At 40.2% G+C, this 26,567-nt stretch overlaps 2 protein-coding genes across 3 annotated transcripts in view; one reads left to right on the top strand and one right to left on the bottom strand.

Moving 5' to 3' along the window:
- The window catches only part of uba1 (ubiquitin-like modifier activating enzyme 1), a 297,482-nt gene extending 280,250 nt beyond the window's left edge, over positions 1-17,232 (top strand). The window contains exons 24-25 of the mRNA XM_087994098.1: positions 4,471-4,571; positions 14,863-17,232. Coding sequence (XP_087850224.1) covers positions 4,471-4,571; positions 14,863-14,995 — 234 coding nt within the window. The 3' untranslated portion in view covers positions 14,996-17,232. The remainder of the gene's footprint in view (positions 1-4,470; positions 4,572-14,862) is intronic.
- Positions 17,228-21,617, bottom strand: inka1a (inka box actin regulator 1a). 2 transcript variants are annotated; one of them, XM_043707698.2, is made up of 2 exons: positions 21,434-21,617; positions 17,228-18,380 (listed from the first exon to the last, which is right to left on the bottom strand). In XM_043707698.2, the coding sequence occupies exons 1-2, from the start codon at positions 21,482-21,484 to the stop codon at positions 17,397-17,399; spliced, it is 1,035 nt and encodes a 344-aa protein (XP_043563633.1). In that variant the 5' UTR covers positions 21,485-21,617; the 3' UTR covers positions 17,228-17,396. The 2 variants fall into 2 exon arrangements, with proteins under 2 accessions (XP_043563633.1, XP_087850225.1); XM_087994099.1 differs by lacking the exon at positions 21,434-21,617 and adding an exon at positions 20,510-20,700.
- Between the last annotated feature and the right edge of the window lie 4,950 nt (positions 21,618-26,567).

Raw genomic sequence — 26,567 nt, 5'->3', positions numbered from 1 at the left:
CCCAGGACCAAATCATTCAGTGCATCAATTCTTGTCTCTGTGTTCAGAGTAAAGGGTAGAGCTATTTTTAATAAACTTTTTCATTTCTCCCTCTCCATTGCCTTATTATTTTTCTGCATTAGTATAAAGTTTGTACCATTGTGTGATCACCATAGCCACATTTTATTTAATGATGCCTTTGTGATGAAGGGCTCCTGCCCGAAACATCGATCTTCCTGCTCCTTGGATGCTGCTTGACCTGCTGTGCTTTTCCAGCACCACTCTAGTCTTGACATTTTATTTAATGTCAAGATTGTAAATGCTGCCAAAGAGAAAAGGAAGATCTTTAAATAATAACTGTGACTGTTCTGATGGTCAACAACAACTTACCTTTGTATAGTGCCTTTGTTGTGATAAAACATCCCAAGGCACTTCACAGAAACTTTAAAAAAAATTAGAGACGAAATATATAAAGAGATCTTATGGCAGAGGGCTTGGTCTAAAAAGTAGTTTTGTCGAACATTGTGAAGGAAGAAGGAAGGTTATAAAAGCTAGAGGTTTAGGAAGGGTATTTCAGAGATTTAGACTTAGGTAGCTGAACGCATGGCCCCCAAGTCATTAAAAGCAGGGATGGATTAGGATTAAAAACCAATATTAGATGAGGGCAGATATCTTGGAGTAGCTTGGGGCTGGAGGACATTACAGAAGTCAGGAGGGAGGAGGCTATAAGAAGAGGATTGTCAGCAGAATTCATATAGGGCACAATTTGGAAAACCAGTCAGGAGTTTTGTAACAGTAGAATCGTTCACTTTTCCTGTAACTTACTTCTTAAAGTTACAGATGCTTCAAACCTGTTAGCTCAAGGCTGAACATAAAGAATCATTCAACGTGGAAACAGACTCTTATAGCCAACCAGGGTTTCTGAACTAAACTAATCACACTTGCCTGCATTTGATCCATATCCCTCTGAACCTTTCTATTAATTTACCTGTCCAAATGTCTTTTAAATGTTGTAGCTGTACCTGCATCTACTACTTCCTCTGGCAGTCCATTCCACATACGAACCATTCTCTATGTGAAAAGGTTGTCCTTCAGATCTCTTTTAAATCTTTTTCCTCTCATCTTAAAAATATGCCTCCTAGTTTTGAACTCCCCTAGCCTAGGGAGAAGACCTTTACTATTCACCTTACCTTATACCCCTTATGATTTTATAAACCTTAGTAAGGTCCCCCCTCAACTTTCAACACTCCAGTGAAAGAAGTCCCAACCTATCCAACCTCTCCTTATAACTCAAACCCTCCAGTCCCAATAACATCCTGGTAAACTTTTCAGCACCCACTCCAATTTAATAATAATACATAGAGTCACAGGGATGTACAGCATGTAAACAGACCCTTCAATCCAACTCCACCATGCCAACCAGATGTCCCAACCCAATCTAAACTGTACACAGTACTTCAAAAGTGGCCTTATTAATGTCCTGTACAATCCAAACATAATATGAGGCAAGAAAACACTTGAATTATATTTCTTAAAGATTGTGTAAGATTTTCACAATCCAGCAAAAGCAGTTTTTCCAGTTTCACTTTGGGAAAAGCAAATTCAATCAGATATGAGTATGTTATATGACCCAATCTAACCTCCTTCAAATAAAATTTGTAACAACAGGTTAAACTAACACATAAAACATCACCAAAACATCACAGACTCACAGAGAAGCTTTCATTAATTTTCCCCAGCCCTCCTCTCAACAAGTAGAACAATGCATGAGACCAGATCTGTTGGACGCTAAGAAACAAAAGCTTGCATTTATGTAGCAATTATAGGGTAGTAACAAAACCCAAGATACCTCACAGCTGAATTGTCAAACCAAAATGTCGCAACAAGCAACACAATCAGATCATAGAATCCCTACAGTGGGGAAAGAGGCCATTCAGCCCATTAAGTCTGCACTGACCCTCTGAAGAACATCCCACCCAGAGCCAGCCCCCCACCCCTATCCCTGTAACTCCATATTTACCATGGCTAACCCGCCTAACCTGCACATGCCTGAATACTGCAGGCCAATTTAGCACGGCCAATCCACCTAACCTGCACATCTTTGGACTGTGGGATGAAACCAGAGTACCCGGAGGAAACCCACGCAAGACATGCAAACTCCACACAGGCAGTTACCTGAGGGTGGAATCGAACCTGGGTCCCTAACACTGTGAGGCAGCAGTGCTAACCACTGAGTCTATGATAGTAGGACAGTGGGTGATGCCTTGATCAAAGTCTTAGGTTTTAATCAGATTCTTAAAGGAACAGATAGGTGGAGAGATCAAGGGAGACAGTGAGGTCTGCAGATGCTGGAGATCAGAGTTGAGAGTGTGTTGCTGGAAAAGCACAGCAGGTCAGGCAGAATCTGAGGAACAGGAAAATCGACTGATAAAGGGCTCCAGCCCGAAACATCGATTTTCCTGGTCCAGGAGAAATTACAGGATCCAGAGATCAGTATCTAAGCAACCAGAGGCACAGCCACCAATGGTGGAGCGACTAAGATTGAGAATGAGCAAGAGGCAAGATTTCGGGGAACGTAGAGTTCTTGAAAGGTTTGGGGGCTGAAAACAATTCCAGCAATAGGAAGGGATAAAATCCTGTAGGGATGTGAAAAGTAGGATAAGAATTTTGAGTCTTAGATTACGCCCAGTTCAGGGCCAAATTTATATTATAATTGCCAATTGGCAACCTTGGGAACATGGTGTGTTTGGGGAGCACTGCAAACTTCAGCAGTGAAACTCAGAAAAAGCTGACCAGTCACAAACCAGGGCTATTGTCGTGAGAATGGCAGTTATGCGTTCATTTATGTGAATTGAAATGTTTTATTGCATGACAGTTGCAATGCAAATGCACAGTTTTGTTTTCAATGCAAATCATTAACAGCAGCCACTTGCTTCTGTTCAAACAATTAGTGGTAGGGATCAAAGCCAAGATGTACACACGCGCGCATGCACACACATGGATACATACACTTGCATGCACATAGATACACAGGGGTACACACACTGATACTTACATGAACACATATATTGATACGTACACGTACAGCTACACACATGCATACACATAAATGTGCACACGCACAGATATGTATCCACAAATAAGCACACATGTGCAACGCAATTAAACATGCACACAGATATGAATACACATGCATGTACATGTACAAAGATGCACATGCGCTGCCTCCAAGGAAAAGCCTTCCAGTGACTTTTTACGCCATGTTTCTGATGTTCCAAAATAACCATGCATATACTACAGAATGGGAGGACTGTGAGGACACCTCAGAGAGTGACAACAAGCTTCAAGTTCCACTGTCAACTCCAAGTGTTTATATATCAAGCTCACTTGCTACTGACCACTTCATACCCCTGTGGGCATTAAAGGGATTTTGGAAGATACTGCCCATGTGAAGCAAACCTCATTTACACCAAGGTGTTCAGTGTCAGATGGTGAGAACCAGTACCATCCTTACCACCAACTGTTCACTGTAAACCCAGCTCCAAACTTGGCTTCCATTCTCTGTCAGAGTCTGAAGAAAACTATTCCTTAGCATGACATGGAAAGGGCTTCAGATTGAGTTACACCGCTCTTCATTACTAGACCAGTTGAGTTTTTCAAGAAAACTTTGTAAGTTTCCATTACAATGTAATTTTATATGTAAAATATAATATATGAAGTGTAATAATGCTTCCTGGTAAAGAGGATAGTTGTTGTTAAACCTTAGGGGAGAAGTATGACAGGGTTGGTCCTGCAGTTGTAATGAGATGAGGGTTTTAAAAAAGTGCATGAATGTCGGCAGATTACTGTCAGAACGGCAGCCAGACTTTTGAGTTGACATTTCAAGTGTAAACCTGCAGCTAAGCATCTGTGAATCAAATGGGGCGTGTGTTATCCTTTGTAATTGGCAGTGTCTGCCTATTAACGCATGAAGGAGGCTTTGATTGAAGACTATGTTCATAGTACCTCTGCTTTATCAAAGAAAACAAACCCTGCAGTCAAAAATCATTTTAAAAAAGTCATAAAGGCCTTAATGTGATTTGTCTTTTTTTCTCAGGAGTGATGCTGCGGTTACTGAGAATGATTGATTCACAGATCAAAGATTTCTCATCACTTTATTACTTTAGTGAATTACCACAACTAGTAAAGTAGATTATTAAATGTGGTGTTATAGTGGTGCATCTTTTCTTAACCCAGGTGTGCTGCTTTGAAAAGAGTAACCCTTTTTATCTATTGAAGCCTTTTGTGCATGAAAAGTATAATAATGTAGAATAAAAGGATTTTACAGAAGTCGACCCAGAGAATGGAATCAAAATTAAATATTATTATGATCCTCACCTTCATCTTCATCGCTGAATTGAGAAATTTGGTGCAGGTGACCTGCAAACTCACTTTGTGTTTCTTTCTTTTCATCTGGACCTCATTAACCAGATTTGTTTTGCTCTTTTCCAGAAAGTACATGATCTGGAGGTTACCTTTGTCTGTCGTGTGCCCCAGATTTTATACGCTACGCACATGCGTCAAGAAGTGAAGGAGAAGCACCTATCTCAGAGGTCTGTAACACTTTGAGCAACTGAGGCCCACAATGCCATTTTAACTGGTCATAATAACGTTTAATGGGTGGGAGCAGATCGCCAGCCGTTTTGCCTCTTTCCTGGTTGGTGTTTCTACTGACTTAAATAGATATCAAGTTCAGGAGAGGTGTAAAAAAGCTGCAACTAAATTGTTGCCGTCCATTTTAAAGCAGTCACTATGCCGCCATGTTGGTGTTTGTTCTGAGGGACACATCACTGTGTCCTAGACGTTAACTGATTTCTCTGCACAGATGCTGCCAAACTTGCTGAGCTTTTCCTGCAACTTCTGTTTTTGCTTCTGATTTACAACGTCCACTGGTCTTTTGGTGTTTATTTGGTGTTTGTTTATGTTGTGCAGCAAGACTGACAGTAAAGGGCTAGATTTAACCCCCAAGAAATAGAAAAATCTGATTTGGGGCAGGATGTTAAAATCTTCAAAAACCAGTCACAACCCCTTTGGAGATTTTAACATGATGGCACTCCCGGGCACTGGTTCATTCATAAGGTCATATGATCCAAATTTATCTCACTTCCAGCATTAACACATCCAGCCTCCTCTGTGATCCCCTTCTTTCTATTTCTGACTCTCCAACATCACCACCACCTTCCAACCTGACTCTCAAAGAAGCAGGAAACTGCAGCATTCCTCACCCAACAGGGAGCCAAGTCTGTTAATCAGCCTGGCTTCTGGATTGGAAACGTATTGAAAGAGATTCAGGGCATGACTGCTCAAAGATGTCTATAGTCCTTGGAAATCCCAATAAACCTTGTAAAAATAAAGGCATTATCTCTGAAGAGGGTTGTCTATCTGACTGGACTATTGGAGGTGTGAGAAAGCACAATTCCACAGTTTTTTCAAATCACTTGGGCTAAACTATAAATGACCATAAGACATAGGAGTAGAAATTAGGCCGTCCATCCCATTGAGTCTGCTCTGCCATTCAATCGTGGCTGATCAGTTTCTCAACCCCATTGTCCCACTTTCTGCCTATAACCCTTGATCCCCTTAGATACTCAAGAACCTATCTATCTATCTCAGTCTTAAATATACTCAATGACCTGGTCTCCACAGCCTTCTGTGGCAATGAATTTCATACATTCACGACTGAATGACTGAAGACGTTTCTCCTTACCTCTGTTCTAAAGGGTCTTCCCTTTACTCTAAGGCTATGCCCTCGGGAAGATTATAACTCCAGTGTGGTGACAAGCCAGGCTTATAAAGTGGAAAGCTTTTCAAGCTTATAATGGACTTCAGTGGAGTCTAGTTTTGCATGTTGGCAATATTAGCCCATTGGCCATTCTTTCAAAGTGTTCAGAATTTGTAGCATTGGGTACCAGGGGTTAAAACCAACATGACTACACACCAAGAACTGGAGAGTAGGACAGGACTGGCTCTTTCTCAGATGGCATAGACACAATGGGCTAAATAGCCTCCTTCTCTGCCATAAACCTTTCCATGTTTGCATTTTCAATTCAATTTCATTTTCTGAGTGTAATTCTTAAAAGGAGGTGAGCTGACCCCTCACTGTTATAAAGTGCAATTCACACACACCAGTGTTTATCAGGAGGCTGTGAATTGCCTCATCTAGCAATTAGGATCAAACCAGCCACAAGTCATTAGTGCAGTATAACTTTTCCATAAAACGACTGGTGCATTTGTCCAATTTAAATAGTGTGATTTAGGTTGTGAGCATCTTCTCTTGAAAGCAGTGTGTTTTAGGACATAAACTGCACTTATTGGGACATTGGTATGCGTACAGTGCAGTAGTGGAGGATATTCTTCCTACAACTTGCCAGAGTGTAAGCTACTGAGAATCAATCGTCACATTTAAATTACAAACACGAATGAGAATTAGGATGTTGGGATTATGGTGATCTGGTTAAGGGCACAGTTTTTTCATTAGGTACCATTTTAATGGAAGCAATCCAGAGAAGGTTCACTGGTATGGAGGGATTGTATGAGAGCACAGATTTAACAGATTCGAACTCTAAAAGGTCACTCGACCTAAAACATTAACTCTGATTTCTCTCCACAGATGCTGCCAGACCTGCTGAGCTTTTCCAGCAATTTGTTTCTAAATAAATGTATAGTTACTTACAGAGGTACTTGCATGAGATGAGAAGTTACAAATATTTAAATATGAAGAGGTGTTGTGTTATGCTACAGTAAAATATTTATTTATATATTGATTTCTGAACTCCATTAAACAGATGGAGCAAACTTGATGGGCTGAATGGCCTAATTTCAGTTCCTATGTCTTATGGCCTTATGGTCTAAGAAAGACTGAGGGCTGGAGAAAATCTCTAATTTCATTTCTCGCTTCCTCCTCCTCCCTATTGCCTGTGAATGCAGGACGGACAGTAATCCTCAGTGTTTCCCTACATCCCTCCTGGACTGAAGACTTCCTGAAACCAGGAAGTGGGTGATCCAGCAAGTCTGCTGGAATAATGTAACACAAACTCATTCACGAGTCTTAGACCTACAAGACACAGCATTTTATTTGGCTGTTGTAAATTGTTGGTAATGTCTTACTGTTCTTTTCATATATGTGTGGTCACAAGGCTGGAGGCTTTCCTCTGAGCTGGCAGCTGAAGGATGTAAAATTTTAGCTGCTGTTTGACGGATGGAGTAAACATCCGCCTGTGGCTATTTCCTCTCTGATACCACTCCAAGACACTTCCTATCATTTTAAAAAGAAAAGCAGAGGATCTCTTGATAGTATCACATACACCAGACCATAGCGAGACTCTGCTGTTTTGTGTGTGTGTCTGTTGAGTAAGACATTTCCCAGTCTTGGTCAAGCATAACATGTTCATTTTCACTTTCTGACTCCAGGACCCAATTACAGGGAGGCACCCAATCTGTTTCCGCCATAGGTTCATATTATAGAGTTTGGAATGCAGCTTCAGTGAGTTGCTGCCTGCTTCCCTAGTTGCAGATGCAGTTTTCTGATATAGCTTTCTACTCACTGCTAAAATATAAACTCAAAGAGGAATCATCTTAGAGAGCTGTTCTGCCAGAGATCTGGACACAGAGTAGATAATAGCTAGTATCTTACAGGCTAGAAATTACAGTATTGACGTTGTTCTGCAAATCTCTAACATGTTTAGGTCAAGCATATATCCATCTTCTTTCCAAGGAGATATTTAACCTGCTTAAAATAAATGGTTTCATATTTTCATTGAGGACAGCGTAGAAATTGATACAAGTGTCTGTGTTTAAATATATCTGTCTTTACTTATACACACAAACAAGTTAATTTCATTAGAAATAAAAACCAGAACTCATGAAAAACAGGTCACCGATTACCATTTTAAGCTATTACATAGCGGCACATTTACCTCTAGAAAGTTAAAGCCAAATATAGTCTTCAGGTGGAACGATGTTAAAGAATGGTAGATATTTGAATCAAGGCTTGCTATACCATGTAGCCCTCATTTTAACATCATACAGACTATCTTTATTTTTGTGTTGTTATTGATTAAGTGGCAATAGTTTTCAGGCATTGCAAAGCAGTGAAGTATGTCTACATCACAAACTTAAAGAGGTGAGAAATGTTATGGTATAGATTCTAAACCACATAAACAACCTACCTTAAAAATACTTCCCTGACATCACAACATGTCACATTCTAGTATAAGGGTACTTCAATCACTCCTGCAGTGACATGAAGTCAGTGCAGTGTGTTCAGTCAGACAGTTATATGTCCGTAATGCAGTACCAGCAGTAAGCACTGAACTCAAACTACATTGGTAATTCTTTAATATTGTACCTGTATAAATAATTAGTGCTACAAGTAAACTTCAAAACATCTGATTCAACAAGAACTCAACTTTCTGTGGTATATGTTACACAGGCTACCATAGAAAGCCATAAATCACATCAGGAGACACAATAATTAGGTGCGATATTATAGCTATTGGTGGTATACATTGTCAAGTTTGCATAATAAACTTATGAATTTCAAAATTAAAATGAAAGTAGAATACAATATGACATCATGATGTAAAACTTTGCAAATAAGTTTGCACAGACATAAGATTGACCGTGGACTTCTCCACTCTATTACTTGTCAAACTTCCAATCATATTTTGCAGATTCAGTTTCTTTTGTTAATTATCTTATCAGTGTTGTGCATAGATGACTCAGTTTTACATGTATATCTACTTATAAGCTGACAAATGAAGCTAATGATAGCTAATGCTTGAATTTACTCTAATCATTAGATTCAGGTGATAAAAGACAGATTGTGAAAAGATTCTTGAGAAAAAAAGCATTGGAGTGTCTTAGGGAAGGAATTCTGTAGCTAATGATTTAGAAGACTCAAGGAAGAACTGTGAATGGTGGGGGAAAAAGAGTGGAAATTTGTTTTCATTTATTCAAAGCACGTGTGAATTGCTGGCCAGGTCAACACTTATTGCCCATCCCTAAATTCCCAGGAGAAGATGGTTGAGCTGCTATCTTAAATGCTTCAGTTCTTCTAGTGTAGGTGCACCCCCAGTGCTGTTAGGGAGCGAGTTCCAGGATTTTGACTCAATGCATAGTGGCCAGATATGGAGGAATGCAAAATTTGTGTGTGGTTGTAGAGTGGGTGGTAGTTGCAGAGATAGGAAAGACATAGAGGGAGTTGAACATAAATATCTTGATTTTAAATTTTTTATTTTTATAAATCAGAAGACATACGTTAGGTGAGCAAATGTTTTACAAACAGGGGCAATGTGGATTGGCATATGGACAGATGTTTTGAGTAATCTCCAGTTTATGGATGCTGGAAAGGTGGTGGCATAATAGTAATGCTACTGGACTATTAATCCTCATGCTCCGGACATATGGAAGTTAATGGAATTTAAATTCACTGAAAACAAAACTGGAATACGAAGTTAGTCCAGTGATACTGTCCGTGAAACTATCATGGATTGTTGTAAAATCCCAATGGATTCATGGATATTCAACTGGGCGTGCTGACTGTGGTTTGTCAGGGCAATACCCTGAGAAATTAGCCAATGAAAGGCTAACACTATTGAACTCAACAAAATCGGTGAGAGCCATTTTCTGATTCATTTCTCAGAGAATTCCTAGCCTGGTTGAAAATTTAAACAAAAGCTGGCAGTTAATTCTGAATCAGCATTAATTGATTTATTTTCCATTACAATATTTTTACCAGTCCGAGTCCACTTGCCAGTCAATCAGTATTATCCTTTCATATCATATAAATTTAGGATTTCCTCTTAAATTGGTATTCTTGCAAATTATCATCTTGAATGCAAAAGACCATAAGACATAGGAGAAGAAGTAAGCCATTCGGGCGATTGTGTCTGCTCTCCCATTCAATGAGATTACGGCTGATCTGATAATCCTTAATCCCACTTTCAGCCTTATCCTCAATCATTAATTCTTTTATCTCAGCCTCGAATATGTTTAATACTCCAGCGTCTACAGTTCTCTAAAGTAAAGAATTCCGCATGCTTATTACCATCTGAGAGAAGAAATTCCTCCCTGTCTCTGGAGAGCAGGTTCATACCTCCTTGAAAGTGGATAATCAAGAAGGTGGTTTTCTTTATTGGTCAGAACATTAAAGGGGTCATGTTGCAACTGTACAGGACATTGTTAGGCAACGTTTGGAATATTGTATGCAGTTTTGGTCTTCTTCCTATAGGAAGGATGTTATGAAACTTGAAAGAGTTGAGAAAAGATTTACAAGGATGTTGCCAAGGTTGGAGGGTTTAAGCTAAAGGGAGAAGCTGAATAGACTTGAGCTGTTTTCCCTAGAGCATCAGAGGCTGAGGAGTGACCTTTATAGAGGCTTATAAAATCATGAGGAGCATAGATAGGGTAAATAGACAAGGTCTTTTCCCTGAGGTTGGGGGAGTCCAGAACTAGAGGGTATAGGTATAAGGTGAGGAAAGACTTAAGAAAAGGATGTAAGGGGCAACTTTTTCATGCAGAGGGTGGTGCAAGCTGCCAGAGGAAGTGGTGGAGGCTGGTACAATTACAACATTTAAAAGGCAACTGGATGGGTATATGAATAGGAAAGGTTTGGAGGGGTATGGGCCAAGTACTGGCAAATGGGACTAGATTAGTTTAGGATATCTGGGTAGCATGGACAAGTTGGACTGAAGGGGCTTTTTCCATTCTGTAAATCTCTATTACTTTAAATGGGCACCACTTACTCTGAGATTGTGCCCTCTGGTCCTAGACGTTCTCACAAGGGGAAGCAACTTTTCCGTATTTACCCTGTCAAACTTCTTAATAATTTTATACATTTCAATAAGATCTCCTTTCATTCTTCTCAACTTCAATGAATGAAGGCCCAAGCCTACTCAACCTCGCCTCATGAGAAACTCCCTCTATACCTTGACTCAAACTAGTGAACCTTCTCTGGATTCCTCAAATATCTCCCCTTAGATAAGGGGCCCAAAATTGTTCACAGTATTCTCGGTGTGCTCTCATTAGTATCTTGTATAGTTTTAGCAAGACCGCCCTGTTTGTATACTCTATTCCCTTTGAACTAACAGCCAACAGTCCATTTTCCTTCCCCGTTACCTTTGGAACCTATATGCTAGCTTTTTGTGATTCATGCACCAGGATTCCCAAATCGCTCTTTGCTGCAGCTTTCTGCAGTCTTTCTCCATTAACATAATTTTCAACTCTTCTATTTTCCTGCCAAAGTGCATAACCTCACATTTCCCCATATTGTATTACATCCACCAATTTTTCACCAACTCACTTACTTGTCAATAACCCTGTGTTCTATTGTTGTGTTATTTTGATGATGATATATTCACTTCTGTCATCTCAGTAATTGGTATATATTGTCAACAATTGTAGTCCTAGCACTGATCCTTGTGGCACTCCACTAGTTACAAGTTGCCATCTTGAAAATGCTCCCTTTATCCCAACTTTCAGACTTTATTAATTAGCCAATCCTCTATCCAATGTAATGCAGCAACCCAACAGCAAGGGTTCTTATCTAATGAAACAGTCTAATGTGTCGTCCCGTATTGAATGCCCTCACAAAACCACTTTGACAAAATTAATTCTTTTTTAGCAATATTCATTTATTAATGGGTACATTTAAGAAAAGAGTCATTGGTCAAATAATAGGCAAACTTCACCACCATGACGTATTACCTATGAAATGGCATGTGCTAAAATCTTTTTTTGTAGTTCATCAAGCAAACTAATTGTATTTGGACCATTAAAAATTTGATATTTTGTTTTGCATTTTCAATGCCATAGGACAATGATTGCTTTTTTAATGTAGTTTCTACCAAATGATTTGGTAAAGCAGCAAGTTACAAATCTCAAATTTTGAGACTTTCACTCTCACTCTGAGACCCTCTTTAAAACCCAACTCATGGAAACTTTCACTCACCTCCCCCATTTCATTCTTTAACTCAGAATTCTACTTTTCATTATACCACGATGGTATGTTTCACTGTCAAGTGCTGTTTGATGTAAATGTTTGTGCTTACTAAATGCAGAATATAATTTCAAAGATTACATGGAATACTCAGCTCAGAAATGGGCTAATTAGTCTAACTGGCAAGTGTTTATACACATCTCAAGCTTCCTCCTGTTCATTAAACTCTATCAAAACCTTGCTCCCATTTCTCTCATGTATTAATCCAGCCTGTTCTTGAAAGCATCAACATTATTCATCAGAGCTACCTCCTATGGTTACAAGTTGCACTTTCTCACCACATGGCTAGCTAAAACTGTATTTCTTTTCTGAATTCCCTGGCTTATTTCTTAGTGACTATATTTTACTGATGTCATCTAATTTTGGACTTACCCCAAAATAACAGAGCAGTGTCAGTTGTAAAAATATTAAGAAGGTTTGTGACTTAGTGTCCTAGAATACCCAAATCACCTTAAACCTGGAAATGATCATTAACCTGGAGAATGATGAGACAGAATAGACCAATCAACCCAATGGAGATGGCTCTACCATTCAGAAAGCAATTTCCAATTTCTTCTTTATATTCCATATCCCTTCCTAAAGTATGTGTCATCTGTTCAGGCACCTCAATTAATTCAAGATTAATAGCAATTTGTTCCACATTATTTTCAATTAAACCTTAAGCAACCTTGTCCTGATTTTAAGTGAATTTTGTTTGGGAAATGGTGGCTTAGTGGTAATGTCGCTAGACTAGTAATCCAAAAGGCCACCTAATGATCTGGGGATGAGTGTTCAAATTCCATCACAGGAAGGGGAATTAAAATTCAATTAATTAAAGTATTCTGCAATTGAAAGTTTGTCTCATAAATTGTAGCCATGAACCTATTATGGATTTTCATAAGAAGCCATCCAGTTTACTGATAGAAAGCCTTTATTGTCACATGCACTCAAATGAGTGCACTGAAAAGTTTGTAATGTCACCTTTTAGTGCCACTTTAGGTAGAGAGTACCTAGATACAGATCCTTTAAGTGTTTCACAGAATTGCAATAGTAAAAAAGATTTTTCCTTTAAGAAAGATTATCAGCCATCCATGTGACTCCAGACCCTTAGCAAAATGGTTGACTCTTAATTGCTGTCAAGGATAATTAGGAATTGGCAACAAACACTGGCCTTGCATCACATAAATGAATAAAATGGATGTGCCCTTGTCCTAGTTTCCCCACAGGTTCACTCCCTGTATTTGCTGTCAATTTCCTTTATTTATTTAAACATCTCAGTCAGAACACACTTTACCTCCTCTACTCTGGGAAATGCAAGCTAAGTTAGCCCAGTCTCATGTAATATCTAAATAAATTTATCTTGGATATCATCACCAGACTCCTAGCAAGGCAGGAATATACTTCCAGGTGCTTTTCTCTGTTAGCTGGAACAGGCTTTGGGAAATCCAGTAGTTATAAGTGTTGCTATATTAATGCAAGCTTTTTTTAAATTAAGTAAGCAGAATACTGCAGACCTTGCAACTATGAGCTATCTGGCAGCTTCCAGTCTGTTCTTATAAATAAAGTGTGTTACTGCGTACCTTATTGCATTAAACTGCTCATCATCACTTCAGATGTGGTTATATACACTATTAACCCCTTCACCTGTGCAACATTGAGTCATATGCAAATTGAACTGAAGGGATGAAATCTTTTCCTCTGTGCTGGTAGTTCTAACTGAAATAAGTTTGAGAAGTGAATCTCAAAAAGACTGAAACAATGATAAGGAAAGTGCCTTTCTAAACTTGAGTCCAGATACATTGAGATAAAACTTGGAAGATTTGTAAACTGTGAGGAGAACTGTGTGGAACTCTGATAGAACATCAACACAGTTGGTGTAGTGGGCAAATATGTGGAGGATGAGTTTCAATGCAGAGATGTGTGAGGTGTTGTAGAAGAACACTGATAGGCAATATAAAATAGGGGTCCAATTTTAAGTGGGGTGCAGGGGCAAAGGGTTTTGTGGGTAGATGTGCACAGATCATTGAAAGTGTCAAGATTGGTGGAGAGAGCAGTAAGTAAAGCATATGATATACTCAGCTTTATAAATAGGGACATCATGCAAGAAGGTGACATTGAACTTGATTAAGACTTATATAATTATAAGACCTCAGTTGGAGTATTGTGTACCGCTGTGGGTGTCACATTGTAGGAAAGATGCATATGCATTGGAGAGAGTGCAAAAGTGGTTTATAAGGATGGCGCCAGGGATGAGAAATTTCAGTTGTAATGATGGACTGAAGAAGTTGAGACTGTTCTCTTTACAGAGAAGAAAGCTGAGAGGAGATATGATAAAGATTTTCAAAACCATGTTTGGGCTAGATAGAATGGAAAAGGGAGAAACCATTCCTGCTTGGGAAAAGGAGAGCACATGAATTTAAAGTAATTTTCAAAAGAAGCAAAGGTGATACATGGAAAACGTCTTCACTCATATGCATTGCCTGGAACAGTGATGGAGACTGATTTAAATGAGGCATTTAAAATGGTTTGGGGCAATATTTGTATAAACATAATATGTGGAAAAAAGCAGGAGCTTGGCATGAGGTAATGATGCTTGTTTGAACAGCCAGTGCAGGTATGATGGGCCAAATGGCCACCCCCTGATTCTGTGAACACAAAGATTTACTCTACAAATGACCTGTCTAGTAATAAGTACAAAAAACACTAATATGTTGTCTTTTAAAGAGTGAAATAAACCCCATAGTTTGAATCAATTGAATTGTAATAAGGCTACATGATATGATTAGATATGAAGAAGTTTTTGGTATCGTTGTTGGGTAATACTTATTTTAAAACTTATCCTTAATATTTTGCTGCTTTCTCTTCAGATTGTCAGAAATTGTGACGACGCTCAGTAAGGAAAATATCGAGGAGCATGTGAAGGCCCTGAAGTTGGAGATAGACTTTAGAACTGAGGAAGATGATGTTAATTTTCCTTTTATTTTCTACCAGTTCCGGTAAACCAAAGGGTACTGGGACTTCCTTCCGTGTACCTCTCACCCAGCCACTTGTACTTGTTCTGGATGTAGGTTTGCTCGCTGAGCTGGAAGGTTCATTTCAATGAACCTTCCAGCTCAGCGAGCAAACCTACATCCAGAACCTCAACCTGAACTATAAATCTTCTCAAAACTCACTTGTACTTGTTTCCATCACTAATGGTCCAATATTTTTGAATACTATTGTTTTGCTTAGCTTTCCCAAAATGTAGCTAATGATCCGCTGAAGCACCACATATATCAGTTTAAATTTCCACAGTTACGTGTGGACATTTTAATTATCATTGAATGGTGATGAGATCAAGCAGAAAATCTAGGCTGCACTGTCATTTCATTCCAGATTCTAGTTTTGAACCTAACCCGAACTCGTGGTGAATATGTCCCCCGTTTCTTTCTTTCAGTTCACTGTAAAGACCCTAATTGACATGAATTGGGACATCTGCATTGCCATTCTGTAGTTGTCTCAATCACACAAAACTGGCTCATAATTCAATAATCAGTGGCACTAAATTGTCAGTCTCATTCAGACCATTTTACATTGCCACCCATTGCTTATAGTGTGGGAAATGGAGGTTCCATGTAGTAATGCAAGATATTCATCCACAGTGGATGACTGGCAGCAGACAAATTTTATCTGGATCGGAGTCCTATTGAAAAGCACTTCAGAGTGGAGGCCAGTTATAAACGTGAGCAATTCCTCAGACCTTTCACCAAATGAGCCTGTAAATTAAAATACTTTTAAAATGAAAGATCAATAAACATAATGCTATTGACTAAAGATTCCAACCAGCAGTTCAAACTTGGAAATAATAACCACATTAATTTTGGCAGCATAATTAACAACAAGTAATGACAAAAGGTAAAGGTGATTAGGTGGAGGAAAACAACACCAGAGAAATCATGTCCACTCTGGGTAGGTTGGGATCTTGTGGTTGCTTTCAGAAAAAGAATTTTGACACTTACCTAATGGATTTCAAAATCACAAACCCAACAGAGATCAGGCAGCCTCACTCTGAATGATGCACCAGTGGAAGGCCTCATCATACATAATGTAACCTGAAATTGTTAAACCTCCCAATGTTGTAACAAGTATCAGAAAGTAAATTAGCAATATATTAATTCCAGTTTAATTTTCACAATTTGTTGAAGCAAACAGCTTCAGTTACAAATAATATTTTGCTCTGTTCTCTCCTGTATTACTTTAATCCTGCTTTTCGGTGTGCCTCACATTGTTTTGTTTTGACTGCAATAACTGGTTGAAGCTGCTCCCAAGCATCAGTTAATCCAGTCCTTGAGTCGAGGACTAATTTGAGTTCCTCAGGCTCTGCCAAATCTCCTTGGGTGACAAGAGACCAGCTATGGGTGAAAAGCACTTTGATTTTACTCTGCTAACTTTTCCTGTGGGTTTGTATTAGGAGCCTCAGCATCTGCTACAGGCGATTATAGTGATGGAGAGCACACAGTGTAGCCACAATAAACACAATGCCGAGAATAGCCCCTTTCATTTATGGTCACCTTGCTCTACACATAAATTCATCACATTTTCCAAAGAGGAGGAACACATTGTGAGAGCTGTATAATTTTAGAAATGAACATTTGAAATGTGATAGGCTTTTGAATAGGATCTGCTTTTAGGTAGGTCACCTAATGTACTTAACTCTTACAATGCAGAATTAAAACAGCAATGCAATGATTAATATGATTCCTCTGGATTAAGTATATAGCTGGCTTCAACCCTTTTTGAATTCATCTCATTTTGTTTCTTGATGTAGAGACACTCCCATTTGTAAAGTAATTTTTATATTGATAAAGAACGTATATTTTGCTGCTTGCTTAACAACAACATTGAAACCACCCCACATTCAAAGGAAAAAAAGCATTTTAATATCCATTTCCCCTTTGTGAAGAAAACATGCAGAAATCAATCACCAAGGCTGTGAGAACTTTGCGTTAATTGAGACAACTGTGTTTAGTAATAGATGCTAACTGTTTGTAAAGTGAGGGTCAATTCTGGTTGAGTTTGACTGTGATTCTGCTTTGAATCAAACTAAAGTGTAAAACTGAACAGAGGGCACACACCAGAAAATGCTAATGAAGACAAATAACTTAGCGTGCTGTGGAAAGGATTACACACATTTATATAATTGTAGTGATTACCTATCCTGGAATTTGAAGCCAAATAAAATTTGTCGAACAAAACTATTGAAGAATTGTTTATTTTCAGGCATTGTATAAAATATAAAAATGTACACAAACTACATGGCTATAAACATTTTGGCTTATATCAAAAAGTGATACAAAAAAAAAGGGAGATTAATGTACGCTTTGTGTTGGAAGCACAAGAGTCAGTGTTCATTTTGTTTAATCTATACATAACTAATTGTGTCCTTGCAAATAATTGGTTTCCTACTTCTGCTTTTCATCAAAGCAATAAATTTATCAAAGTCTGTTGTTGATGCTTCATGCGTCTGGGGTAGGTTAGAGTGAGAACGATGCAGATAAGAAAGCTTTGGCATGTAATTACCCAAATTTGTCGGACAGGAGAGTCTCTTTGATTGCAAATGTGCGTGGCTGTTGTCTCTGTTGCTTTGGTGCTTTGGATCTGTACTCTTTGACCTGTCAGATCGCGAGATGTTGGCCAGTTTACGCCTCACATTTCCAGAGATGTTCAGGATGAACTCGTGAGGCTTCCCCAACCATCTGCCAGAGTGATCCTTTGCCTTTGGTTCCGTCATCTCATCAGCCTCCTCTGGAAGGTCCATCCAGTTTTCGACCAGATCTGCAAAACAGTTATCCCCCAGTACAAGGGGCTGCCTATTCCTGCTTTGGGAGAGCAAATTGACTGTCCAGTCATTTGGATCTGTATAATCGAAAATCTTCCAGGAGCATTGTTCTGAATAAACATCAGAAGTCGATTTAGGTCTTATTTTTTTGTTTGGTCCCAAGCCAATCTTATTTCTCAAGATCCCAGCACTGGGAAGTCTATTCTCCCTCAAACATGGTGAGCTTCCTACTCGTGCTGCCTTTGTCAATGTGGGCCCAGATGCTTCGGAATAGCCTGAGTCAAACTCTAAGCTTCGGTCACTGCTGGGTGATGCAAATACTGATGGGCTGCCTTCCTCCTCACTTCTCGGAGATGCCAGGCAACAAGCTGAGTCATACGTGTCCGATTCAGAAACATCAGAAGTAAAACTATGTGAGCTCCTTCCCTTGGCAGGGGCCAGTGGTACTGCCTCCTCCTCCTTCAGGCTCAGGGTGCTGATGTTGTGAATTTGCTTCAGGTCCTGCAATGCCTGCATCATACATTGCATTTGATCTCGAAGACAAGCCCCTGCCTCCTTCATATTTATCTGGTTAAAGACAAAATCCAAGAAGACAATGAGAAATTCAATTTGATTATAGGTAATTATTTTTTTCCAATATAACTTAGGACTAATTTGCTAAAAAGTCTTTTTACTCATTTCAATTTGAGAGCGTGAATTATGTGCCTATGAATGTGAATACTTAGATAATATGACTGTGTAAATGGTCAGGTGTTCCTTATATGGATGCGTAAATGTATATCTTTGTATGCATACATCACACACACACACAAAATCATACTTATATGTACCTTTCTCACGTGGGTCTAAATCTGTATATCCTGGATCAGTGGTGCTGGAAGAGCACAGCAATTCAGGCAGCATCCGACGAGCAGCAAAATCGACATTTCAGGCAAAAGCCCTTCATCAGGAAAAAAAACTCCTATTCCTGATGAAGGGGTTTTGCCCGAAACGTCGATTTTGCTGCTCGTCGGATGCTGCCTGAATTGCTGTGCTCTTCCAGCACCACTGATCCAGAATCTGGTTTCCAGCATCTGCAGTCATTGTTTTTACCTTTTAAATCTGTATATGTCCATACGTACCATGTGGCTTCATGTTCTGTGTATAAGCTACAATAGTAATGAAGAATTTCAAGTGGGTGTTTAGAATTCCTTTTAAGAATATGGAACTCGCTACCAAATACTAGGAATGTATTTTAAGGGACTTGACAAGTATGTGGACGAAGAGGAGAATAGAAGGTGATATGACTTTGAGGGAAGATGGAAGGAGGCTCTACTGGAGCATAGACACTGGGAAGGGTCATATGGTCTGTTTGTGCTGTATATCCCACATAATCATGTGCTTTCTCATCTGTGCACAAAGGGTGATACAAGTTTGTAATATCCCCACATAAAGAAGTCAATAGCAAATACAAAGAACAAGAAACTTTACAGCCCAGGAACAAGCCCGTCGGCCCTCCAAGCCTGAGCCGATCCAAATGTACTGTCTAAACCTGTCGGTCAATTCCTAAGCATCTATATCCCTCTGCTCCCCACCTACTCATGCATCTGTCCAGACCCATCTTAAAATGAATCTACCGTGCCTGCCCCTACCACCTCTGCTGGCAACGCATTCCAAATGCGTGTGTGAAGTACTTACCACGTGTATCCCCCTTAAACATTCCACCTCTCACTTTGAAAGCATGACCTCTCATTATTGAATAATAATTTCAAATCTGAGATGGATAGAATTTTGCGAGACAATTGTATAAAAAGATATGGAAGCAAGGAAGGTTGATGGAGCCAAGATTCAGATTTCAGTGAACAAGCTTGAGGGGCTGAATGGCCCATCCATCTTCCACTATATACTTGGGTCAGTTGGTTGCCCTGTTTCTCTCCCATAAAGTGGAGGTGCCTTCCAATCCACTAAAACCCACAATAATTCCATTACTGATTCATGGATATATGGATATCTATTTAGCCCCAAGACTTCATTATGTCCTGCAGTATGCTTTGTGAAGCCAGCATTATTTATAATCTCTGAACATATGTTCTCCCTCCCGTTGCCTCAGCTCGGCATCTAGGGCAGGCACATGTTGAGATGTACAACATATGTTGTTCCTATGAGACTCCCCAAGATGGTTTTCATTCCTTTAGATTCTTGCAATATATATTTTGAAATGGAGGTCTTGAACATATCCTTGAGGCTTCTATCACACACACAACACCGATTTATAAATATAGGATTTGCCTATAAAGTAAGTGAAAAGTTTTTCTGGGTCTGTAGCTGCTCCGCATTTCATTTTTTTAATCGTTTCCGACTTCAATAAAAATCAGAGTTAACTTCCTGCAGAGTAACACTATTTAGTGTAAAGCTTGAACCTCCTTTGCAGTCTGGAGGACACGAGGGAAATTGACACGAGGGAATTTCATTGCTGAGGGCTTAAAAGTTGTCCACTCAGCACCCTCTGGTGACAAAACCGATATATACATTTTGGGGTTGGACTGGACCATTTGCAAGGTCCCAGGTTGCATCCCTGGTCAATTGACTTCAGGACACGACGCCACTTGGTCCATCACTGCTTCCAGGTGACTTAACTCCACCTCGCCCCCGGCCCAAACCCTCAAGCTGGGAAAGGGAAAGTGAAAGGTGCAACAGGTGGAAATGAAAACCTGTACCTCCCTCCCGCCAAAACGTTACGTTTGAGCCTGGAACCCGGGGTCTTGCTGCTCTTTCCCCAACCAGCTCCGGAGTGCTTTTGCAGCTGAAGGTTGAGGTTGGACAGTCCCCAGGAATGACAGGCGCTGAAGGCAGAGCTCGGAGTGGCCCCTTTAACCGGGAGGGCTGGGTTCCCTGTGGAGGACGCAGCACCCTCGCTGTTTCTGATGAGTTAGAGATGAGTAGAAGGGTCAGGCTCTCTCACAAACATTCCATTCCAGCAGTACAGGCGCTGTGGGCAGGTACTAACATGTTCACCGTGATTCAGGAGCACCTGGACATATTACAACTCAGCCGGCTGATTGCACGCTGCATTTCACAAAGGACTCTGCATTCTCTTCCCAAATTGTCCCCCTCTCTCTGAAGAGGGGGGGGGGGGGGGGGTTAGTTCTCTGTGTCGCTTGGACCAGATGTTCAACACAGCATCTGTCTTTACTATTCCACACCCCCACTCAACCCACAATGCTAATTATATTAAACCCTGCGCTTCTTTTATCGTGAGGGTCTGGCGTTACTAACTAGAACTACAGTCCCAGCTGGACTCAACCGGACACCCCCATAAACTTATATCATAAAACCTAAGAAAAATGTAAATAATTTCAGGTTAAGCACATTGATTCGTTTCTGAGCTCCAGAAACTGTAAAGTCTGAACATTTCTAATAATGATCAGTACAGAGAATCCAAAGCCCATGTACCATTTGAAGAAATATTTCGGGATCCAAACGCCACTGGTTTTTGTTTCGTTGCAGTGATCCAATCCCTTTCAATTTTTTTGTAAAAATTGCAACAACTGCAAGCATTCAGGGAGATTTTTTTTTAAAAATAAAGCAGTCAACATAAATCGCCGCTGAAACTTTTCCAATGAACCCTCTGTTTAACTCACCATTTCTTTGCGAAGATGACAAATGAAATCATCCAGTTTTGCGTCTTGCATCACCGAACTCTGTACTGTAGCCTCCCCTCCCAGCGCTGTCCTGTCAACAATCTCCGTCTCTACATTAGAAATCGCTGCTGCTTTTTCACTCGTTTTAAATCTTGGCCATTTTTTTTTCTTCTGTCTTGTTGCAGATTTCAGACACACTGGCATACACATATGACTATTTCATATATACTCCTCCTTCGGAAGCTCCGCCCCAAACCCCAGCTCCCAATTTAAAAACGAGCCAGTCATGACTAGGGTCCCTCCCTCGGGAGCCAGGCGCGGGGCCAATCGCCTCTCTCTGGAATCTTAAACCAGAATATTTTACAGAGATTTACAATGTGGAAAAATTGGCACTCCACCAAGTGTCAGAGGGGGCCCATCAAAAAAAAACTCACTCCATATATGTTGCACCAAATGTTTCGACTTAATAAATAGTTATGAACTTTACTTTTACAAAAATATTCAAACATTTGAAATTCATAAAGTTCCCAAGAAGCTGCTGCAACTTTCTTTTTATAGGTGTCTCACATTTGAGAGTCTGTTTTACATCAACTGGACAAATCTGAGGAAGAAATTGTGCACAGGACCAGGGGGAAGAAGAGAGGGGGTGGCCCTATGATCAATCTGTTCCATTAGTCTGAGGGATTTTACACTGAAACAAAAAATGGCTGGAAAAGCACAACAGGTCTGGCAGCATCTGTGAAGAGAAATCAGGGTTAATGTTTCAGGTCCAGTGACCTGAAACAGAAATTGCTGGAAAAACAGAATGCTGAAGAAGGGTCACTGGACCTGAAATGTTAACCCTGATTTCTCTCCACTGATGCTGCCACATCTACCTGAGTCTTTCCAACAATTTCTGGTTTCGTTTCTGATTTCCAACATCCATGGTTCTCTCGTTTTTCCTTTAGTTTTGCGTTGTACACAATATCAGGGTGAAGTCCCAAGTCCCTAGCTTGGAAATACCGGGAATAGTGTCTCACACACACATTCTGGGAAGCAAAACTTATTTCTAAAATATTTTGCAATCATTATTGTAGTTAGATGACTATAGTTAGAGAAATATATAGTTTGGAGGGCGATGGTGAAAATGGCAATTTATGTCAGAGAATGTTGGAGAAACTCAGCAGGTCTGAAAGTGTCTGTGGAGAGATCTGCCAGACCTGCTGAGTTTCTTCAGGGTCCTCTGTGTTTGTTTCAGATTTCCAACATCCGCAGTAATTTGCCTTCACATCATTCATAACTGCCCTCTCTCAGATGCAACAGACTCACTCTTCAGTCACAAACAAAAACAGAAATTGCCAGAAAAGCTCAGCAGGTCAGGCAGCATCTGTGGAGAGAAATCAGAGTTAATGTCTCAGATCTGGTGACCCTTCCTCAGAACTGATATCACAGATGCTGCCAGACCTGCTGAGCTTTTCCAACAATTTAAGTTTTTGTTTCTGGTTTCCAGCATCCGCAGTTCTTTCAGTTTTCACTCTTCAGTCACATGGTTGAAAGTATGATCGCGAAAGGAATCAACAAAGGCTTTCCTTCTATTTGTTCATGGGATGTGGATGCCTCAAACTAGACCAGCATTTGCTGTCCATCCCTAATTGCCCAGAGGGCAGTTAAGAATCAATCATATTGCTCTGAATTTGGTGTCACATGTGAGCTAGATCTGTTACGGATGGCAGAAATCCATGCTTGGAGGACAACAACCAAAAGCTGGTGACCCATTGACCTAGCTTTTTATTCCAGATTTTTTACTGAATTTATATTTAACCACCTGCTATGATGGAATTTCAACTCATGTTTTCAGAAGATTATACTAAGGTTCAACACCAACACACCACCACCTCCAATCAAGACTGAGGGCATGCCACACTGTCAGAAGTGTAGCCGTTCGAATGAGTTGTTAAACCTAGGTCCTGACTTCCCTCTCAGGTATGTTAGAAGAGCCATGCTGTCCCAGTGAGCTGCCAACATTTATTCCTCAATCAACATTACACACCAATAAAGCAGATTAACCAGTCAATTTAACATGACTGTTTGTGGGAGCTTTCTGTGCACAAATTGACTGTCACATTTCCTGCATTACAACATTCTCTCTACACTTCTAAAATACATCATAGGCTGTGAAGTATTTTGAGCAACTTGAGGTCATGGAAGGTGTTATATAAATGCAAGTCTTTCTCTCTTTTATCATTCAAGCATTCCAACACTATTCCACATCAATCAAAGCAATCCATTCAAGTTAGTACAGAATGTCACTGTAATGTACAGTGATAATTTGAACACATTATAACCAATTTAATCATCAAGGTCGATCATAATCAACGGGGAAGTTTCAGGGCAAAATGGTAACTTTAATATTGGTTGGCTATAACCCATTTCAATTTTGAAGGCTAATGTGTCCTTACTGCAGGAAGTTAAGGTTCAATTTGTATCTTAGTCAGATGAGCCTAATGGCATTATCTTCAAAGAACACACAGTTTTCACTTAGTGTTACAGCACAACGGAATAACGAGGCATCTGCACTGGACACAAATCAAATTTGTGTTCTCTCAGGCAATATTTAGGTGACCCTATGAGATGATCTGCTGAGTGAAGCAATTTCACCAGGAAGTATTACAATCCATGATGATCCCCTCAGTACCTGTCTTACCTTTGGTTCCCACCCAATGCCATTGGTTTGTGTGTACCAATTGCAAAAGACAATAAAGCAAGAGGATGCTTCTGTGAAAACAGGAGGCAGTGCCAGTGATAAAGGAAAACCCAGAGCCAGGAGGATGGGAGAAGGCAGGAAAAAGTAATCAGTGATGGTCACTGTGACAGAACGTATTTCGAAGAACTGTATGTTTACATTTATAAACATTTGCCCAAACCACAATGGGATAAGACCACTTAACTCCCTCACCTGTGTTCAACCCCTAGGCATGTCAATGTTCCCAAATCTTGACATTTGTACCCTGATAACCCCAATGGCACCCCACCTTAAGCATTCATTACCTACACTGATGTTGCACAGTGACAGAAGTGAATATAAGATGCACTGTGGCAACTCATCAATACTCCTTCCTCAACCTCTACCACCAAGAAAGAGTAGCAGACACATGGAAAGACCAGCAACTGCATATTCCCCTTCGAACCACCGCCATACTGATTTTTATATTGTTGCTTCTTCACTGTCAAAATCTAGGAACATCCCATCGAACAGTATTGTAGGTGTACTTATGCCCAATGAACTACAATCATTCCAGAAGGTGGCTCACCTTCACCTTCTTAAGGGTAATTAAGAAAGGGAAATTAATGTTGATGCAGTAGCAATGCACACATCCTGTGATATAATAATACAAAAGAAGTCCTAAAGACACATTTTCTGCTATTACCAGAAGCTAGTTTAAGTTTCCAATGCTTATCTTTTCATTACTTGTATCTTCAGAGATACCCTTAAGGAACCTGAAACTGGGTTCTACCAAGTCAAGATGGAAATGAAGTTGGTGGCTTCAGGACTCAAGTCTCAAGTCAGGGTACAGAGTTCAGTTGTACATGAGGTACTGATATGCCCTCCTAAAGTTGGTCATAGATGGAAATGTGAACAGGAAGGTTGGTCAGATAAGGGAGTTACCGCTGCAAGTGATGGTGGTGGGGACATAACTGGGACATCTCAAAAATTACCATTGAAACAGTGTCACATAACTTGGCCTGCGAGTGTGCAGTCTGCAATCACAGGAAATTAAAGTGGAAAGTAAGTTTAATGAAGATAGATAGACACAACATGACAAAAACATGTAAGAAATAGAATGACAACAACAAATCATATAGCACACTTAAGACTTGAAATATCCCATTGCACTTCATGCCTTCTGTAGGACCATTGACCAGGAGGCTTTCCCACATCATTACCTATCGGGTATCTTGGAAGGTTTAATAGGCTGACAATCGATCTGTTTAGGCACAATATGAATACGCCTTCCATGGTCAACAAGTTCTGGCATGGAACTCAAGCACAGAGCTTCTTGTCCAGATGTAGGGGGCGATGGCAACTTACATGTACCCATGTTAGTGTAAATGTCTGTGTGTAAAACGTATTAGTCTATATTCCAAATCATTACATAAATGAAACATAGGTCAAGTGTGAAGTTGAGGGAAGAATATAATTGAAACAAGACACATATTATCCAGGCGAAAGTGAATACCGCAGATGCTGGAGGTTAGAGTCAAGCATGTGGTGCTAGAGAAGCACAGCCGGTCAGGCAGCATCCAAGAAGCAGGAAAATCGACGTTTTGGGCAAAAGCCTTTCATCAGGAATGAGGCTGGGAGCCTGGGGGGAGGGAGTGGGGGGGTGGAGAGATAAATGGGAGGGGCTGGGGCTGGGCGGAAGGTAGCTGAGAGTGTCAGAGGCGGATGATGGATGGATTGGTGGATATTATCCAGTCTTCACTTGAAGGTCACATAAGGTGTCCTTGTTTTCATGTTTCTATCATAACCTCCCCCTCCCCCATCCAATGGCTACATTTACCATGAAAACTTCCTATGTAAACAGGTCACGTTGAAATTACATGTTATTGCCGGTGGTGGCGCTATTTATGAAAGTATAATTCTCACGTTTATTCTTTGTTTTGCCAGCGCATGTGATCGGAAAAGAATCCGTTCCCGTTCATGTTATAGCCACAATGGAAATGCTCTCACTTCAGGCTCTTCACCCCCCTCAAAAAAAAAGGATAAATTGGATTAGAATTCTGCATTTGTTCGAATGCCAACTGCGGTATGTTCCAGGCAGGTTGCTATTTGCCGGGACATTCTCCTTGAATTATGTTAAGGTGCTGGCTTGGTCGCGTGGTCTCAGGTAAGAGACGCGTGCGGTGGTGGAAATGTTACAACTTGAAATTCTCCAGTGACACATTTTCCGTCCTGTCTTGCCCGAAAGATACACCCACAACTCTTGAGGATTTCTGATCTGTCTGCAGCCCGGGATATTTAATACTTTTCTCATCAGTGCAGTGCCTGGGGAGGGGGGGGGGGGGGGCGTTCGTCACCTTGTTCTAAGATCTCACACTTTTAAAAATAAAGGAAAAATGCCCCCGGGGGATTGTCTGGAGAGTCAAATTCCCG

The sequence above is a fragment of the Chiloscyllium plagiosum genome, unplaced genomic scaffold (genome assembly GCF_037043375.1).
Source record: "Chiloscyllium plagiosum isolate Xiang-an unplaced genomic scaffold, Cpla_swu_hap1 HiC_scaffold_14, whole genome shotgun sequence".
NCBI lineage: Eukaryota > Metazoa > Chordata > Chondrichthyes > Orectolobiformes > Hemiscylliidae > Chiloscyllium > Chiloscyllium plagiosum.
The sequence above is the reverse complement of the archived record's forward strand: the minus strand, read 5'-3'. Positions and strand labels throughout refer to the sequence as shown.